Source organism: Siphateles boraxobius, unplaced genomic scaffold (genome assembly GCF_051911475.1).
Source record: "Siphateles boraxobius isolate OS27281-9 unplaced genomic scaffold, OSU_SipBor_1 24, whole genome shotgun sequence".
Classification (NCBI taxonomy): domain Eukaryota; kingdom Metazoa; phylum Chordata; class Actinopteri; order Cypriniformes; family Leuciscidae; genus Siphateles; species Siphateles boraxobius.
In genome coordinates this window covers 2,876,039-2,896,015 of record NW_027508855.1, presented here as the reverse complement: position 1 = coordinate 2,896,015, position 19,977 = coordinate 2,876,039, and the positions used below count along the sequence as shown (strand labels likewise).

At 38.1% G+C, this 19,977-nt stretch overlaps 1 protein-coding gene across 30 annotated transcripts in view; it reads right to left on the bottom strand.

Annotated features, from left to right (window-relative positions):
- phldb1a (pleckstrin homology-like domain, family B, member 1a) overlaps window positions 1-19,977 on the bottom strand; it is a 43,252-nt gene continuing 23,275 nt past the window's right edge. For 6 of the 30 annotated variants that reach the window (XM_077240784.1, XM_077240785.1, XM_077240782.1 and 3 more), the window contains 19 exons: window positions 16,561-16,797; window positions 15,557-15,694; window positions 15,093-15,230; window positions 14,342-14,470; window positions 12,501-12,656; window positions 12,259-12,369; window positions 11,106-11,192; window positions 10,520-10,639; window positions 9,198-9,317; window positions 8,734-8,892; window positions 8,350-8,493; window positions 7,970-8,065; window positions 7,282-7,351; window positions 6,907-7,126; window positions 5,594-5,684; window positions 5,077-5,223; window positions 2,027-2,246; window positions 742-827; window positions 1-436 (listed from right to left, as the gene is read on the bottom strand). In XM_077240784.1, coding sequence (XP_077096899.1) covers window positions 296-436; window positions 742-827; window positions 2,027-2,246; window positions 5,077-5,223; window positions 5,594-5,684; window positions 6,907-7,126; window positions 7,282-7,351; window positions 7,970-8,065; window positions 8,350-8,493; window positions 8,734-8,892; window positions 9,198-9,317; window positions 10,520-10,639; window positions 11,106-11,192; window positions 12,259-12,369; window positions 12,501-12,656; window positions 14,342-14,470; window positions 15,093-15,230; window positions 15,557-15,694; window positions 16,561-16,797 — 2,610 coding nt within the window. In that variant the 3' untranslated portion in view covers window positions 1-295. The remainder of the gene's footprint in view (window positions 437-741; window positions 828-2,026; window positions 2,247-5,076; window positions 5,224-5,593; window positions 5,685-6,906; window positions 7,127-7,281; window positions 7,352-7,969; window positions 8,066-8,349; window positions 8,494-8,733; window positions 8,893-9,197; window positions 9,318-10,519; window positions 10,640-11,105; window positions 11,193-12,258; window positions 12,370-12,500; window positions 12,657-14,341; window positions 14,471-15,092; window positions 15,231-15,556; window positions 15,695-16,560; window positions 16,798-19,977) is intronic. The other 24 variants (XM_077240794.1, XM_077240790.1, XM_077240804.1 and 21 more) reach the window with 20 other exon arrangements.

Here is a 19,977-nt window from a genome sequence, read left to right as displayed (position 1 = left end):
TACTGAGCATATGATTTATTTGAAATGCCATAAAATACTGTAAGCTCTGTAACTGTCTCTGATAATATAATATAATATATATATATTTCAGCTTCTCTTTTTAGTAACATCAATTCTGAGCATTAGTTGCACAATAATATGTCGTCGTCGTCATCAGGCCAGGCTAAATTCAGTTCTTCCCCAGTCATAACAACAAAGTCGTCAGTCAGTGCCGGCTGAAGTTTTTGACAATTCTGCATGTTACACGTCCTGGTAAATCTCAGATCACTGCAGGCAGAATTGGATCCACTCTCCCTCAGGTCATAAACTGCGTGTAGCCCTCGGCACCCGTTACTATGACGTCCATCCAAATTCGCATGGCCTCTGGGGACGGTGCCACCATGAAATAAAGTCTATCATGAGTCTTCACGCAGAAGGTTAGTGAAGGATTTGGACTCTGTAAGGACAGAAAAAAGACACAATATGCATTAAAGTGTGAGAAGAAGCAGAACAGCAGGGCAGGAAAAAAAGGCATGTCGCTGAAGTGAAAAAAAGAAAGCATGACGAAATGTACATGAACATGAAACCGCCTTTGATCTCTTTGCCTTCTGCTGTAAGAAATTCTCTTTATGAAAAGACGCCTGTCTGTTTAAACTTTCACTGTGTGCTCAAAGTTGGTGCTGTAGTTCGAGCAGTATGGAGCTTGATTTGTTGATGTAAACAGGAGGTGTTGAAAAAGCATGGCATCAGTTCACTCATTACCTTAGTTGCGCTGCGCAGGTGATCGTAATACACCTCCTCTATGGCTTGGAAGTAGATGACACCCTTCAGTTTGGTCTCGTGTTTATCTGAGTACAAACCATAAGGAAAAAAATTAAGGAAAATAACAACGCTATGTATAGCTTTTTTTTTTTTTAATGAAATTATTCTACAGATCAGGTTTATTATTTATTAAGAAGAGATTGCATTTGCATTAAACAAAGAGTCTGTTGTGATTTGTTTTAAAATAACTTGTAATAAAACTAATAAAAAGTCTTTTTAAAAGCTTTTCCACAGGGATTAAACAAGCACATAAAGTAGAAATGAATTCTAGCGCACAGAGCGATTCACCTAAAAGCATTGTCTGTCTCAATTTAACACTGTCTGCCACCCACTGTAAACAGCTCCCCTGACAGACTTTCCTTTTCGCTACTTAGCGCAAATTAACATCTCTCTTCGGATCGATTCTTATCTCGTAGATGGTTTGAAACCACTGTTTTAAGCGTGTCAGTGAACCCCCTCGCATCAGTGTTGACGATTAAGATTGACTACTCTCCCTTTTGAACGGTTTCATTTTATTTATTTATGTTTTTATTTTTTGGCTCATCTCTGTTCCTTACACAAATCTGCTTAGTAATGGGATACATTGTTTTTGTTTCTCATGTTTTTGAAGAGTTAAGTGCAGTATTGTTACTCAGAACTGAGCCAGGGGTAATTCTACACCCCCATCCCTCACAAATGCTGGGCTAGAGAAAGTATTGCAGTTTATTTCATCATCATCATCACCACCACCATCATCATCATCACTACTAACATGGGGAGTGAGGGGGTGAAAAGGCTACACACATGAGCAAAAGCGTATGTGTGCGAGAGAGAGAGAGAGAGAACATCTAAAAGAAAGACAAGATGATCAGAAATTGAGTGAACAGAGATAAAACGTTTCACCAGAACTTGCCACTTTGTAAGTGCAGTCAATTTTTTTTTTCATATTTCTTCTCTTTTTCCACCTTATATATTTTGACTTATACTAAGCAACACCAGAAAAAGTATGTGCTCTCTTTTACACTTAAATCCATTTCTACATTAATTCGTCCAGAAATAAATTGAGATTTATAAATATATACATTATGCTTTTTGAAAAATGTCTCAAAATTATATAAACTGTATTGTGAATTTAAAAAAGTAAAATCCAAAATGTATCACAAAAACTGTAAAAAAACAACAACAAACAAACACAAAACAAATTTGCTGACCATTTAATCAGGCATAAATACAACAACTATCTTACCTAAGTAATAAGAGAAGGTCCTTTTAAGCCGATCAAAGACAAACCAGCGTTTTTTCCAGGATTTGATCTTGCCGCCCATCTTCACAAGATGACCCTTGCACATTTTTTCTGTAACAATGACAAACGGACATGTGTCCACGCAGTGGCCTGATGACTCCACATGAGAACGCAGGTCAAACTCCTCTTTTCGAATAGGTAGGTAGCGCGTCATTGGCCGAGCCTGAGGAGGGCAGAGCTCAGATTAGCTGCTGTCTCAAATATTTCCATAAAAATGTACTTGTTCAGGTACACATAACAACAATAAATTTCATGGAAATATAGCATGATAATTTGATATTGTGATCACTGTATTTAAGCAGGGAAAATGTATCAGAAAAATGCACACAGTGGTGAAGATCACGGGTTGAATCCATTGTTTTGGTTGTGTCACTTATCTGTGTTTAAAACATTGCTGTCCTACTGCCCTGCCCTTCCTTGCCTCTGCCTTACACCCCCTCCTCTTCCTCCCATCTTATCTTCTTTCTGCTGTCTCCCTCTCACCATCTGTCTGCGTTTCTCCTCTCATCCACCTGCTGTGCAGAGCTGCTCTCTGTGCATTCATGCTTCCCGTCTGGCCTAGTCAAGCTGAGCAAGTGACCTCATAAAGACTTTTAAAGAGCAAATCCAAACATTCACTGACCTCAGAGCGGCACCGGTGAAGCGCACTGCTGTGTTCAGAGTTGTACGCAGACATTGAAACTGTCTGTACAAGTGATAGCAGGCGCTACTCCACTGTGTATACAACCGTGTGTTTCAGACACGGATTTATATCTAACCTGATGTTACATATTTATAACATACACATTATATTATGCTAAACATAATTAGTTAAAGGGTTAGTTCAGCCAAAAATTAGCATTCTGTCATTAATTACTCACCCTCAAGCCGTAAGTCATTCATTCATCTTCAGAACACAAATTGAAGGGCACTTATTATGCGAAATTCACTTACATGGTGTTTGAACATAAATGTGTGTAGGCAGTGTGTGTACACAACCACCCTATAATGATAAAAATCCACCTAGTGCTTTTTTTAAAATCCCCATAAATTATAAGCACTGTCTCAGAACAAGCCATTCTCAGATTCGGGGCAATGTGACATAATTTTGCACAAGCCTCTCCCACGACTGTTGATTGACATTGCAAGTTTAGCATAGACCTGCCCTGAGTGAGCTGGACACAGTCCGCCATTGTTTCCACGCCGGAGCAGCTGTAGACAAGAATGTCTTCTAAAGCGATTGAGGTGTTTTGTTATAAGATGTCAGAATGAACATAGCAGTCTTCATTTACTCTCGTTGTTACTCGAGGATGGATCAGTACAACTGTTCGTGATCAAGCTTACAGTCTCCGGAGCGACAAGCCTAATGTTACTGATCACGGCAGAAATAAAAGTGAGAGCGCGCACTTTATGACAGCTCATCGAGTCTTTTTACGGATATAAAGTTTACCAGTTTATTAACCGCCCGCTGAGAAGGTGAGTAATGTATATATTTGTTTTCTGTTAGTTGTAACGAGTGTTTTGTGTACTTCGCTGTGTATGTTGATGATAATGAAAGTGAGAGAGAAAGAGAGTTTATGGATAAGACTTTAATGTGCACTTCTTATACGGTGTTTATTCAGCTCTTACAGTGATTTTCTAGAGTAAAACTGACGCTTCATCTTTTGTGTGATGTACAATAAACTTAATTGAACTCCTCAGTATATTTTTGGTTACAACAGGCTTGTACTAATAGTGGATAAAAGCAAGATGAAAAATAAATTATAACCGTAATTAAACTAGACTATACCTGTTCTCCATACCGCATATATTCTCTGACTCTGTGGGCATTATTGCCCGACTCCGGCTCGAAATGAACATTACTGAGAGTTTCTGTTTTGATATTATCATTTCTGTGAGATATGATTGTCCTGGCTCTGAGCATGAGCTCGTGAGGCTCCACCCTCTGGGCGAAAGGAGCAACTCATTTGCATTTAAAGGGATACACACTAAAACGTGTGTTTTTCTGAGCCCCAAAAAGTGACAATTTATACATGCTGTAAAAAATGATCTGTTGGGTATTTTGAGCTAAAACTGCACATACACACTCTGGGGACATCAGAGACTTGTTTTACATCTTGTGAAAAGGGGCATAATAGGTGCCCTTTAAGATATTTTTGATGAAATCCGAGAGCTTTCTGAACCAGATATAAGCAGCAACGTAATTGCAACTTTCAAGGCACAGAAAGGTAGTAAAAGCATTGTTAAAATAGTTAATGTGACTACAGTGGTTGAAATGTAATGTTATGAAATGACAAGAATACTTTTTGTGCGCACAGTACAGCTCTTTTGGGTTCTACGCCAGAATGTCGGCTAATTATTATAATAATAATATACTATGTACAATAATAATTATTGGCCGACGCTGGTTATGTGAGCATCACGAAACATGCATGTAATGGTAATGCAGGACCTGGCCAATGGTGAGCCGCCATTCTGGCATAGAACCCGGAAGCATTGTACTGTGTTTACTACGTGAATAGTGCACACCAAAAGTATACTCGTCGCTTCATAACTTTACATTTGAACCACTGTAGTCACATAGACTATTTTAACAATGTCTTTACTACCTTTATGGGCCTTGAAAGTGGCAATGATGTTGCTGCCTATGGCTAGTTCAGAATGATATATTTTGTGTTCTGAAGATGAACGAAGGTCTTACGAGTTTGTAACGACATGAGGGTGAGTAATTGATGACAGAATTTTCATTTTACTAACCCTTTAATGCTTTTTCAAATACAAATAGTTAGAACTGTTTTAACTAATGGGGTACCCAGTCTCTTGATCTATAAATCATTATTATTATTAATACTTATCATGAATTATTAATGAAAGCATTATTATTTAGTATTGTCCCTTTTATCCCACTGGGAAACGTGATCATTTTATGTCCACCTAATAAAAGACTGGGAGACTCTATAACTCTATTGCTGATCTGAAACCAATTCATTTAGGTATTCTCCAAATGCACTGACCTGAGAACACTGTTTCTCTCTCATCTTGACCTCTTCCTCCACAAGTCTCTGCCTGTGCGCGGTCTCATCCATCAGCCTCCTCTCAACCTCCTCTCGCCTCCTCCTCTCGGCCTCCAGCAGTTGCTTTCGTGCCTGGACTTCTCTCTCCTGACAAAAACAAGAAAGACAGACAGATTAAGACACAGAGGAGCTTCAAATCTACTGTGAGAAGGATTTAATAGGCGATAGGGAAAAATACATACAAATACATAAAATACACAGTGCTGAGTGACTGGGGATGCATGAAAAAATAATTCAGCAAGAGATTGTTTGAGTGAGTATTACTGTCTGAGAGCTTGTTAAGATCCAGCCTTTCATGTCTATCACTCTTTGTAGGTAAGAAACAATTTTTAATGCAGTAATGCCAAAGGGACCAGGGGCTTCCTTTTTAAATTCATGAAAAAGATCTCTTTTATATTAGAGACAGGCTGAGAGTTGGATTATATTTCACAGACAATTAAAGTTTAATGATACTCACTCGACTCTCCACCAGTCTGGCTTTCTCTTGCTGGGCCTCCTTCAACATCTTCTCCATCTCCTCCAGCCTCAGTCCTGCCTGCCCATTGCTGCTAAGAGAGAAACACATGGTTACTGTTTATGTGGTGTTTCCAGTGGAAGAAGACGACATTGGGCCCAAATGCTCACTCTAGACAGATCATAGTTGCTTTAAATGAAAATATACTGATTTCTAAATAAATATCAAAAAATACTTTAATAACAACAATAAAAATAGATTAAAATATATTGTATTAAAATGATCGAATACGTCTACTAATAAATTATTATTATTATTAAATTATTATTAAAACATTATAGAAATAATTACACGCCATTATATATGAATAAAAATGTTTTTTTAAAGTATTGTAAGCTCACAAAGGCTGCATTTATTTGATCAAAAATACAGTAAAAACAGTAATTTTGTGCAATATGTTTATACCTTAAAATAGCTGTTTTCTATTTAAATATTTTTTACAGCAGGAGTTCTCAACTCTGGTCCACTTTCCTGCAGAGTTTAGCTATAGTGTCATTTATTCCTGTGATGGCAAATTATTATAATCAATGTTAAAAACAGCTGTGCTTGAATGGTAATGTATATTTTAAAAAGTTGTACAATTATTGTGAGTAATATTACTTTTTATATGACTTTTTATTTTCTAATCCTTCATAATGATGTTTTTTTAAACTCTCGGTCATGTCTTATCTTGCCTAGGTCCTAGACAACCAAGTGTTCGCCACTGGTTAAAAAAGAAAAAGTACATTATTTTGCTTGGTTGAAGAGGATGTGATTTTTTTTCTATTTCACTTTTAAATGAGGACCTACATGCTTTTTTGGTGGGCCTCTTTTACCATCTCAAAGGAAAAGGTTGATCGAGGGTGAGGTTGGCTGTAGGAGTTTAAATTAAAACTGCTGAAACATCTAACCGAAATGTAAGAATGCAAGGTCAAAGATTTTTGTCCAGACTATCGATGCTGAAAAGTAGGGCAACATCAAGAGGACATCTTTTCATGACTTCAACATCTGACTAAACACCTGAAGCTTCCCTGGCTCCAAGGAGCACATACTTTAAAATGACATTCTGTGCTGGTTCTGCCTCGGGACAAGACCAAACTTTGAAGATGAGAAGAATAGCATGTCTCTTTGTATGGACGTATGTGTTGTCATGGAAACAACCCAGGAACTATTCTGGGAGGAGGATGAAAAAACATTTATGGGGAAATTGGGCAGCGTGACCCGTTGTCAGGGGAATAGAGGCAGAACGAAGGGTTCCCTTGACAACTGCATCTCACCTTTCAGGTGAACAGGCAGAGTTGTTGCCGGTAGATACGCTGGTCTCCACGCTGTCGGAGCTTTCCAAACTCAGAGTGTCATACGTTGACTCTCCTGCTGGGGGTGCTTGGTGGTGCAGAATGGAGTGGTGTACCATGGGAGCTCCTGAAGGTGGTGCCCCCCAGTGGCTGTGTTTAGGATCCGTAGGCCTGATTCTGGAATCATCACATGTATAGAGCCCTGGAGAAACACACCCAGAGCATATCAATAAAAACACTGGACTGTACAGTATGTCTACATCCATCTTTAGGTTACATGTAGCTGTGTTAGCAAAACAACATTAAATTATTCAACACACACCGTTTCCAGTCTGATAATAGTGAGTGATGGACTACCTCTGCTCTGTAGATCTAACTGTCTCCTGGAGTCTAAGTCCAAATAAGCAGGAGATAGGTCTGGGAGACTCTGAAGATAAAATAGAAAAGATAAATAGAAAGTGACACGTTTGAAAACAATACATGTGCAGTTATAATGGAGCTACAACAGGTTTTCAGTTGAGGCAGTCTTCATCTGTCTGTCCACGCCACATTCTAATATTTTAAGGATTACATACGCCACCCTTGTCTTTGCACAACACCAAGGTTAAATGTAGTCCAAATAATGTGTTAACATGCTGATTGAAGCTAAAGCCTCATTTGCTAAAGGACACCACACACGAACAGATTCATACAACCAGATCACCGGCTGTGAACACGGGAAATATCGCATAATCTCTTTGATTTGGTCATTAGCAATTTTTTATGGGATCGTTGCTCTTTCCTTCTTTAAAGCTAATAATTACACTTGTTTTTTGTCCAATTATCAAATACTTTGCTTCAAATCAAGGTTTGTAATGTGAATCACCTCGTAGCATGTTGGTCTGGTTCATGGCTAATAACTCTTTTGAATGAGTTTTTTTAATCCCTATGGGAAAAATACTTCCACGGCTGAAAAATGTTGAATTATATATTTGAGCACTGCAAAAGTTGTCTAAAAAAATTGTAGACTACATATTGTGGACTCTTACATTATATACCATCTTACTTTGGTGGGTGTGTTTCTGCCTGATGTGGTCATGGAAGGCAGGGGTGTAAAGGTGCCATTGGTCTGTCCCAGCTCTCCATCCTGCTTAATAACCTGCTTAATAACATCTCAGTGTTATTTATCCCTTCATCATTTATATTCTCCATCAATAATGACAACTATGGCAGCTTGCCCCCATAGCGTGGAAAAATGCAACACCAAAGCAACCAGACATCCGGCAATGTATACGCTTTACGTAAAAGTACTGCTTTTCATGTTATTTTATTTTAAAAAAATGAGTGGTTATTTCTGGATAGATTCAATCAAAAGGACAGAGAACTTAAGGACAGACAAAAGATGCAAGCAGAATAGAAGACAGACAAATGAAGAGACTAGTTTACCTGCATAGGTTTACGTGAGGAGAGACACTTAGCAGGCAGAGGGGGAGGACAGGCATGACTGGACTCCCCAGCTGCCATGATTTCTTGGTACCAACGCTCTGAATCTAGCCTGGGGATTGGAGGCCTACTCCATGCAGGCTGGGTCTGAAGTGCAGTCCAGGTAAAGGGAGGATAGGTGGGAAAAAGTGGAAAAATTGATACAGGAAGAAAGGGAAGAAGAGACATGCATTGAAAGTATGAAGTGGTATTTAGAAAATGTAAAAAAAATTATCTCAAAACCAAACGCTTGAAATCCCACTTTATTCAACTCAGATTTCACATGGACAAGCCAGAGCTATGGTAAATACAATCATGAACACATCAACACCAGGAAATAACACACACCTCAACAGGAAGTGACTGGGAGGAGCCACACTGGGATGTGTGGCTGGAGTGGACAGGATCAGCGACAATAGCTTGGAATGATTGGACGGAAGATGTGGGGGAGGGGTCAACTTTAGGCATCCCGAACAGCTGGTTTAACTGACTGACTGTCACATACTCCTTTATACAATCAGCCCATCACACACAAACACAAACATAAAATGTAACGTGGGCATTTTAGGTGTAGAAAAGCACAAAGCTAGCATAGCAGAGGCAGAGGATACAACAGCAACTAAGACACTAAGACAGCTGGAAAGAAATGAAAAATAAAAGTTTCAAGAGAAGACAGCCAGTGCGTTATTCTGACAGCATCATAAAAGAAAAGCCACAAACTAGAAATAAACGGCACTGGAAAGGGAAACAGGAGGTGGAAAGGCAAGGAAAAGATTCTGTCATGGATGAAAGAGTGAGTGGAGGAGTCATACCTCACGAGGTGTGTCTGATGTTACAGCCAGCGGTAGACAGAGAGCGTTAGGGAAAGCAGTCTGGGCGGGAATACATCCGTTCCCATACATCTTATATACATCAGAGAGTTTGAGGTACTCCTAAGCGCACACACACATCCATTCATCCATACACACATCCACATCAGTTCATATTTCAAACAACTCATGAAGAACTGCACCATAAATCTTCATGCACCCACTGGAAAAAGCACGCTTATGCCCAACACACCACAAACATGCCAAGCAAGCAACATCTCCATTATACACACATGTAGAATGTGTGGTACAGAATGTCAATGTCCGTCATCCCAGTACTACGATATGTAACCAAAGCAATCATCAATGGTCTGAAAACCATTCATGCTGAATTGAGGCAGACAACAACCACAATGTGCACAGTGAATTCTCACACAAAATGCAAATTATTTGCATTATAGCAACTATAGCTGTTTCCAGTACAATTAATGAATCCTCAACAAACGAACATCACATACCCAACAACTCAAAAAATCCTGCAAATATTCAAGGTATGATATACCACACATTTCTACAGTTCAAAGGTTTGGGGTCAGTACGATTTTTTTAAATAATTTTTTTTAAAATGTATTTAGCAAGGACACATTCAGGATCCAAATTAACAGTAAATACTCTTACACATTGTAACAAAAGATTTATATTTCAAATAAATTATGTTCTTTTGAACATTCTATTTATCAAAGAATCCTGAAAAAGATTATCACAGTTTCCAAATATTCTGCAGCACAACGGTTTTCATAGATACTAATAGGAAATGTTTCTTGAGCAGCAAATTAACATTATCATTATTTCTGCAGTAATTTTAGCTGTACAATCACAAGAATGCATTTTAAAACATTAAAAAAGAAAACAGTTAATTTTAATTTTTTAATAATATTTCACAATATTACTGTTGTACTGTATTTTTAACATATACATTCGCACCTTGGTGAGAATATGAGACTTTTTTTCAAAAATATTTAAAAAATCTTGCCACCCTCAAACTTTTGAACGGTACCGTAGGTTATCTTCATACACATTAGTAGGGTTGGGAACTGAGAACTGATTCCTCTAACAGTTCTCACACATGCATTCTAACAGAGTCATCAGTGGAACTTTTAAGAAACCGAAATCATTAAATTCTATACAATTTCAATTCCTTCTCATCAGCCACATACTGTAGTAACATATTCATTATGAACGGTGAAATGGCTGAGTAAGTGCCAATGACAATGTTTTTGTTAGTTTGTAAATCCCCCACAGTTGTTCTGGGGTAATGCTTTTACCTCCTGTTGCCTGTTAGAATATATCTGAGTGTTGGATCTTTGACAACAAGAAGAGGGGAGCTGAGAATTCTGGGAAGGGAGCTCATCAAAAAAGTCAGGTTCATTGATGTAAAGCACTTCCTGTTTTGAATATGAACACCGAAGTCAGAAAACACCATAAAGACAGTTTGTGCACAGTGTTGCGCAAACCATGCCAAAGAAAATTTTTACGACATTATTTGTCTTATATCAAAATTCTTCAGATGGCCTCTACATATTTTATGGCTGATCAAAGAGGCATCGATATAAAGCGTATCGCTGATGGCGATAACCCAGAAAAAAACATGCTCGTGGATCCCTACAGACACCACCACCATCAAGATATAGGCCTACACAATGATATGGTTATTTCAAACCAATGCACTAAATTCTGAGATACAGCACAGATTTATTATTATACTTATTCTTACAGTTATAATTATTCTTTAGATCTAGAGGCCTCTGTATACAGTCTGTTTACTAGATTAGACCGAGATAAAAAGAGTTTATTTGGCAAACAAAAACAGGTCAATCGGCCATTGATCAGTACAATCAAGACTGGTGTTACCTCCTTCGTGCTGCTAGGCTTGGAGAAAGTCTTTCCACCAGTCAGGCTCTGGTATCTCTTCTCCAGGGCAGACAGTCTCTCCTTTTCCTTAAATATATATCAAGGGTCAGATTTACCATTAGGGAATATTTTGAGTTCAATATAATCAGAGGTGTCAATTCCAGGGGTCAGAAAGTAAAAGTCCTGCCATATGTTTATTCCATCCATTAACTCAGCCAGCTGATTTCACTAATTAGTTCTATCTCCTGGCTGAAAAACTGTGCTAATTAGCAAATCCAGGTGATTGGAACAAAATACTGAGGAGGAATTTTACTTACTGAACCTGGACTTGACACCTCTGAATATAATCACAATCATTTTGAGGTTTTAGAGTTTATGGCGTTACATTGTCATGGCGATGAAGTTGTAAAATTAGATATAACAAAATAAATTGATTTGAATAATGAAATAAACAAATTTTGCAACATTAACACTGTTTTTTCCTGTTTATAACTTTGAAGCTGCTAAATAAATAAATGTGATAAAAAAGTTAGTAACCTATTTTTTTTTCTAAAATCTTGGTAACATATTTTCTTGTGTCAATGATTATGAAATGGAAACAGCAACAGATCTTTTATTCCGTATTGTAATGTAATAGATTATCGTCAAAGAAAAAATGTAGGGCGGGAACTTGGTTGTATCACTTGTTGCCAATACAAACGATTGTGGAGGGGCAGGTATAAGCAAACTAAATGATTGGATCTAGGAAACCTCACTAGAGGGAAGTCTGCCATTTTCATTGGAAGATCCAATTATGGCATTTTGATCAAACATTACGAGTTCAAAAACATAAATAAATTAAATTAAACTAATGAAACAGAAACAAAATTTAAAAAATGAAAAATATAAATGGATGAATTGTTCACAATAAGATCAATAACATGATATATTTAAATAATTAAAACAAATTTTTAATTTCATACCAATCCCATTTACTTCCATTGTTAGTGTCTCACTATAACCAAGATTTTGGCTTACATTATGCCACAAATGTCGTTGACTGTGTTTGACTTGTATTTAACCGGGAATATTCCTTTAAGTGTCAAGCTGTATTTCTGTGGTGATGAAGACGCTTTGCATGAAGTGTAAATAGAGATTAAGCTTTGTTCTCAACCTTGTGGAGCATTTGCAGGCCCAGTGTTCTATCTTTGGCCATCCTTTCACAGTCCTGAGCTGCCTGAAGTCCAAGTTGGTTAGCATGGATCTCCAGAGCTGCCATTTTCTCCTACACAACCAAAGAGAAACGTTCGACGGAAGCCGTGCTCATTTGTCATTCCAGTCTGATACAGGACTCACCACTCAACACTGACTTTATGAGTCCTTTAATAGAACTGACCTGAGATCAGTGTCATTTACCTTCCTTTTGGCCACACTCCGGTGATACTCTGCCTTCTCTTGCAACAGCTGCCTGCTGACTGTCTCCTTCTCCTCCTCTATGCCACTCTCTCGCTCCAACTGGCGGAACTCCAAATCCTCAAAGCGCTTAGTGGCCGACTCCAGAGCCTCCACCTTCTACAGACACACACATGCACAGATGGACAGAGAGACGAAGAGGGAGAGGGAAAGACAGAGGCAGACGAACAGATGGGAGAAACAAACAAGCAGACAGACAAATGTTCCTCAATGACATGCCGAAGAAGATCACTGTCTGCCAAACAATGTTTGCTGTATGGAACATGTTTTTTTTCTTTTTTCTCAATGCATCTCCTGAAAAAAACAATTTTATACACATCCTCTGCTTGGTGATTATTGGTACAAAGATAAAGAAGAGTGGGGTGATTCGCTCAGTTCATCACCATGTCAGTAAATTAGTGAGGAGATTTAGTAAAATAAGCACTAAAGCAAGAGTGAAAAGCAAAAGACAGACATACAAATAAATGCATTTCATGCATTTTCATTGCCTAAAAGACCAGAGGTGCACCATAACGAACATGGTTGTTCAGCAGTGTGTAAACCCTTTATTGCCATGAGCATAATGTGGCTCGAGAGGGAGCGCAGACACACAGCCAACACACACAGCCATAGGATATTTGTGCAGTCTGTACAGATCCAGATTCTAACAAGCTGTCCAGTGAAGGCTGTTGTATCATATCATGTGATTTGCCCATTAATTGCTGGTGATACTGGAGGGTGATACATTCCAATAGTTATTTCCAATAGAGTGTCTTGTGTAAAAATGGCATTATATAGGAGTAAATCTACATAAATCTATTTAGCTGTTCTCTGATAATTTTCTTCTTTGCTATTTTATTTAGTTTTTTAAATATAGAGGCAGGCTGACATTGGGTATTCAACTGTGCATGTTAATTTCCCTTTTTTATATTTAGATTTCCATTGCTTTAATTCACCATTTCCAACACATCAATCATCTTAGAATATATATTTCATACTATACATTATGACGGTGAAATACCTACATTCACGTAGCATTTAAAACAACTACTTACATTTTTTACTCTTTTATTTTTAATTTATTTAGACAAAAATATAAAACAAAAAAAAAATAGAATTGTAATATCTGACAAAATTACATTTTATTTATTTATTCATTGGTCTATTTAATAAAGCTGTCATGGTTAATGTGTTAAATAATAATTTCATTAATTAAATGTTTGTCACAGTTACATTTATAAGTTACAAATTAAATTATTTAAATATAAATATACATAATTTGACAGTACAACTGCTTCATGGTGTTTTGTCTTATTTCTAAAGAAAAGAGGACCACCAAAAGAATCTGTGTTCTTGTAGCAGGGTTTTCCTTTATGCTCATATAAACGACAGAGAAAGAATTCCTTAATAGCCAATGTATTTATAAATTTGATCCACATGGGACTATTAACAACATAAAAGTAATTGAATTGAATTGAATTGAATTACTATCAAAGCTATTATTAAATATGGTGAGCAAAACACACCAAGGCCACTGGACGGATGGCAAAACAAGATTTGTTATATATATTTGGTTATAGAAAAAAGACTTCTAAATTAGAGGGAAACTGAGAACTCGCAACTAACTGTGCTAACTAATTAAAAAACAAAAATCATTAGATCAATCGCTATTCATTTTATATTTTAATGTCCTGACAATCCAACTATACTTTCTTTAATTTCTCCTGCTCCTCTTTAAAGTGAAGCGGATGTAGATGTTTGATAATCGCTGTGACTCTCACGGCAGTATCAAATCGCACACTGACCCTGGTCAGTTGTTCCTGTAAGTGCTCCCTCAGTGATTCTGGGCATTTATGAAGCTGGCCCTTCAGCTCACTGTACGAATCCCTCAGTCTGGCCAGGACATCCCGCTCAGCTGAGACTTTTGCTCTCTCCTAAAAAAACATTACACACACGTAACATACACACAAGTAAAATACACACGAAGCAAGCCAGTGATGCCGGAGAGGTGAAACAAAGAGGAAACTGCTTAGATAAAGACACCATGCGGTGTTAAAACAGAGGTTTAGATATGGGGTTGCCATGGCAATCAGAGCCCATATTGCAGCAGACTATTGGAGCAGAATAAATATTTATACAGCAGTCAGTTGTAGAACATACAGTATTTACAGATAATATTGTATATTGTATCTCTGTTTGATTGCCTTTATGGTATTTTCACCGATTTTAACATTTATCGATGTGTAAATTTACTTACAATACATTTTTATTATACATACAGAAAATTGACTCTTCTCTATGTTGCAGTCTGGAACAAAGCGGCCTTAATGTTTTATTGCAGATTTCCTTCCAAATTAATAGATTTTGATCAAAAGACGGATATGAAAGTGCCCATTGAAACATGCAATAAAGTCAGTGTCATTTGAATTAATAAAAGTTTAGATGTCAGAGTGTTAGAAACTAGCATGGTAGTAAAGATGCATCCACAAAGTATTTCAGGAGAAACCAACAGGAAACAGGGAAGCATGCTTTATAGTGCGTGTTTGTTGTCGGTACCTTCTCTTTCTCCTTCTGAGTTGCATTTTCCACTTCATTAAGTTTCAGCTGAAGTTGATTGATGATCTCCAACTCTGTCTCCACTTGATCAAGCTCCGCCCTCCGTTCTCCCTGCAGTAATGCTCTCTCCATCTCTGCCTGCAAATAAAACGACACATTCAACAGTCTGTTCACTTCCATATGTTTCTGTTAACATGAAGAGCGCAGCTCTGCTGATCAGGCAAAATCCTGCTTTCACATCGATTTTAATATGCAACACCAAAGATGTTTTTATGCATGACAGATGGTGATGCACTGATGTAGATGAAGACAACTAGTGATTGAGCAGGCTTTACGAGTTTTGATGTGAATATCTACATCTCTCGCTCTCATTCATGTGGTTATGATGGAAGTGAAGGAAGGTACATGTACTTTGTAGACACATCACACAGGCAACGGCCTGTAGGTTTAGGACTCAGTCTAACCTCCTGTCTGGACTCCTGTATCTGCTGTTCAAGGTCAGTGACACGAGTCTTCAGCTCGTCCAACCGAGCCAGAACCCTGAACCGCTCTTCCTCCAGGTACACTCTCTCCTGCTGCCCCAGCACTGAGGAATCTTCATGCTGAAAAAGCATTTGTCAATTACAACAAACTGTGTTTGTGTATGTGTGTGTGTTGGTGAAGCCACTCAGGCAATGTTTGCAACAAAAACTCTACATGGCCTTCTAACAGTGACCTAAATGAATGAAAACCATTTTTATCTAAAGAAAAGGAGAGAAAGTGGCATAGAGAGACATGTGTTTACAGAAAGAAGAAATATTCAAATCTAAGCGAATTCAAAAGGGACTAGCAGACCATAAGAGGTAAACATTTACTTATTTTTCCACTTGAAGTGCATAGGAACTTCCACAACTACAAAACTGGATTTTTTAACAAAATCTCCCATAAAACTTCAAATTATGGGCATATGCACAGTGTGTGCACAAATATGTCCACATACTCATTCAAGCAGTTTTTGTTTTGTATATAATGAGGTCCAAAAATCCAAAATTGCAAATCTCTTTTGCATTTTTCTAATTTAATTCAATTAAGAAATTAGCACAAATTTCTTAGTATTTAATAAATACTATATTTTTTTAACATGTCATATATTTTTAGCATATATTTTGCTTTAATGACATCTGCACGTGAACTCCACAAGTTCATGTCAAACCTGATGATCATGTTCTCCAGCACGATTTGAGATCATCCAAAGAGCATCTTGTGCTTTAGTGGAAGCAAGAACATATGACCATCTTCACAAAAATCACATGATCAAATCACAAATGGACTTATTTGACTAGTGACCAGGAAATGGTGCAGAATATTTATTTTTTTCGTATTAATTGTGTCACAATGTTTAAAAAATCCAAAAACTTCCTGTTTATTTAAATTTGGTACAGGTATCAGTGTGTTAGTCTAATAGTGGGAGTATGCGCATGTGTTGTACCTCCTGGTGCTGGCTCTCAGTGCTGCTACACTCCTCTTTCAGGTTCTCCTCCTCACTCTCTCTCTGTCTCCGAGAGCTCTGGGCCGGCACACTGGCTGGGACAGGGCCGGGTCGTCGAACAGAGACCTCCTCCATGCCCGGGAACTGACACGCCCTCCCTGCGTCCAAGCCAACCGGAGGATCACTCTTATTATACTCTGCACACAAATTCAGGATGGTCTCAAGCCTCTGCCTCTCCTAAAAACACAAAGAATGTTTTAGCAGTGCATACAGCTTGAAATTGCACAAAAACTTACACACAGGTCTAAAATGGTATAAACACATGTAGTTAACACTCTTCTAAGAGCTTCAAGTTCGTAGGTTCTAAACTGACTGCAACCCGACACCAACATTTCAAAGACCACTTACGACACTGTGCGACTCCCATAATATCCTACAGCATCGCTAGCACATTAAACAACAGTATAAATGTAAAAATCCTGAACATCCGCAACAGTGCTTGAGGTCTCATAAAAATACTCTTTGTGAAAGTTTCCCTTCAACGCAGTTACACACACACAAACCTCTGAGCACACTCAAGCGACCTCTCATCTGGCTGTGATAGTCAGCTGCTGCCATCACTCTACATATACTCTGTGTGTGTGTGTGTGTGTGTGTGTGTGTGTGTGTGTGTGTGTGTGTGTGTGTGTGTGTGTGTGTGTGTGTGTGTGTGTGTGTGTGTGTGTGTGTGTGGTGTGTGTGGGTGTGTCTGTGTGTCTGTGTGTGTGTGTGTGTGTGTCCTGGTCTTCTCTCGCAGCTCTAGCTGGACTAACTAGCGCTCTAGGCATTGGGGCTCATTATATTTTACATAGACAATACCCAGCTCAGCTTGGCTAGATGACACCAGTGACATTACTAAAATAGCATGGCAGAGAGCACAACTAATCTACAGCCATCCATTTCAGCTAATGCAATTTTATTTTGATGAACTAAGGAATTATTTACACAAATAAAAGTCAAGACAGGCCTGAGACCTCTGAAAATGGACACAGTACAAGATGAACACAGCATGTTTTATTTGTAACAGCTTGAATTTCGTGCTCTAGGTGTTCAGTGCTGTAAAAGTCTTTATCACTGAGCCATTATCTCACAAGACCAGCCAATAGAACGTCTCGAAACGTATGCTCTTCCCTTTTAACGAGGTCTCCCCTGTCAGGAGAGTGCAGACAGAGTGCTGGAACAAGTAAACGCTAACTGATGGGTAACGTAGCAACAGCATTCTTCTCCAACAAAAGGGTGTCAGCACAGCTGGTCTGCATGCTGAAGATGCCACGACACAGACCAACACAAAGCACAGAGCACTAATTTAACATCTGTGTGTAAAAGCCACTTTAAGACACGACAGTCCACTATTTGGGCACAACAGCCAAGATGGTAAATGCATTTCATTATTAGGGGGCTGAAAAACAGGTTTAAACAAGGTAGTTAAGTGTAAAGTGTATTCTACAGAATAAAGTGTATTCCCCACTACCCCCCCCCCCCCCCTTTAATCTGGTAAACAAAGAAAAATAAGTTCTTTCTTTCAAAAGTTGGTGCCATATCGCCCTCATGTGGTTCATAGTATGAAATGCTTCAGTTCTCCGAAGCTTCCACAGACACAGAAAGGAACAAAAGGCAAATGACCTTTAAAATTTCAGTGAGCCAGCAGAGACACACATCTTTATGGATTTTGAAGAGAAAGTGCATGTGTTTGTGTGCGGTGTTAAACAAGTTATCTTCTGGTGCATTGTGACCAAAAAATAATAAATGCAACAAGTCATATCATTTTGCAGTTATTATAGTAAAATAAACAGGTTCTTAAAAGGGAGGTGAAAATACTTCCTAACTCTTACAAAAAAGCCTATGAATCCAATTTCACATTTCAGTATTTTGGCACAAATTCCCCTGTCACTTGGTCATGTGGTTCATAATAATAAATTATTTGGCCAAATATCTGTTCCATGTATTATGCTGGTAGCCCACAGTTTCTGCTATTGTAAATGCATTTACACTTGTAGTTGTTCCTATTCAGCCAGATGTCATCTTTAAAAGTTTGTGACAAAATGAACAGAAAACAGAAAAAAAAGAAAAAAAATTGTATTATTATAATTTTTTTAATTCATCTAAGTATCCTGACAAATATGTATAACCATACACAGGAATTTGCTACCACAGGAATTAATTATATTATAAAACATTTAAATAGAAAAATGTTCATTTAAATTATAATAATATTTCACAACATTACTGTTTTTACTGCATTGTTGATCAAGTAAATGCAGCCCTGGTGAGCATAAGATACTTCCTTCAAACCCCAAACTTTTTAACCTTTTGCTCAAACAATTTTTTTTACAGAGTTGGGTCAACAACTGTTGTCAAATGTAAAATCTGGTTCCTAAAGCAAAACCAATTGAGATCCACTGTTTTTGGGAATACGGCTGTCTAGAGAATGTGTGTGTGTGAGATAAAAGGTGGGCGGAGCACAGCAATGCTATCATTGAACAAAGAAGAAACACATTTTCAAGCCAACTGGGCCATGACCTAGAACGGAGTAAACATAGACACGTGAAGGGATTTGAGAGTAAATATGACATTACCCCACGAGCCATTATCTCTTGTCAGGATCAGAAGAAAATATCAGATTCCAAACGCTTTTTCTAGATCTCTTCCCTCGCGTTTGTAATACACTTGCTTGCTTTTGTCTTTTTATCTTATCTACCAAATGCTTTTCCGGTCAAGAACCAGATGACACGTTCTCCTGTTCTCAGTGTATATCACTCCTGCCCATAAGCCCAGAAAGCGTGGTCACATGCGGCTTACAATAGCATGCTGCGAAGTCACATCTCTGATTGCTAGCTTCAAAAATGGCATTTCAATGTCTGTGTATTTGATGACATTAGGAAGGAGATTAACACTAAATACAACTCAGCTGTGCTTTAATGTGGCACAAGTCCTTTCAATGGTGATACTAACCTGTGAGCAGCATTAAAAAGGGCATTCCGCTCATTTTGGACAAAAACTAGCACTACCTTTCAAGTTGCCACACCATTGGATAAAGCTGTGCTGTAACCATGACAACAGTGCCAGACAGACCGGAGACCATAGGACAAAGTTTAACCAAAACAGAGTGAAACGTGTTCATAATAAACCTAATGTTCCTGCCATTGTCTTGAAACGCTGACAAGAGACTGATATTATGGAAAATTACTTACTATCCTGTTTTAATTTAGTTCTGTCTCATAGTAAATGGCCTAAAATAGTTTTTCTCAAGGGAATAACAAGAATGTGTGGCAGCCGCATATAATTAGGTTTGGGTGTGCAATGTGCATTGTATTTTTAAGAGAGGTTACAGTACTTCATCATAAATATGCCATGAAGTGAGCTGGTTTAGAGGCACAG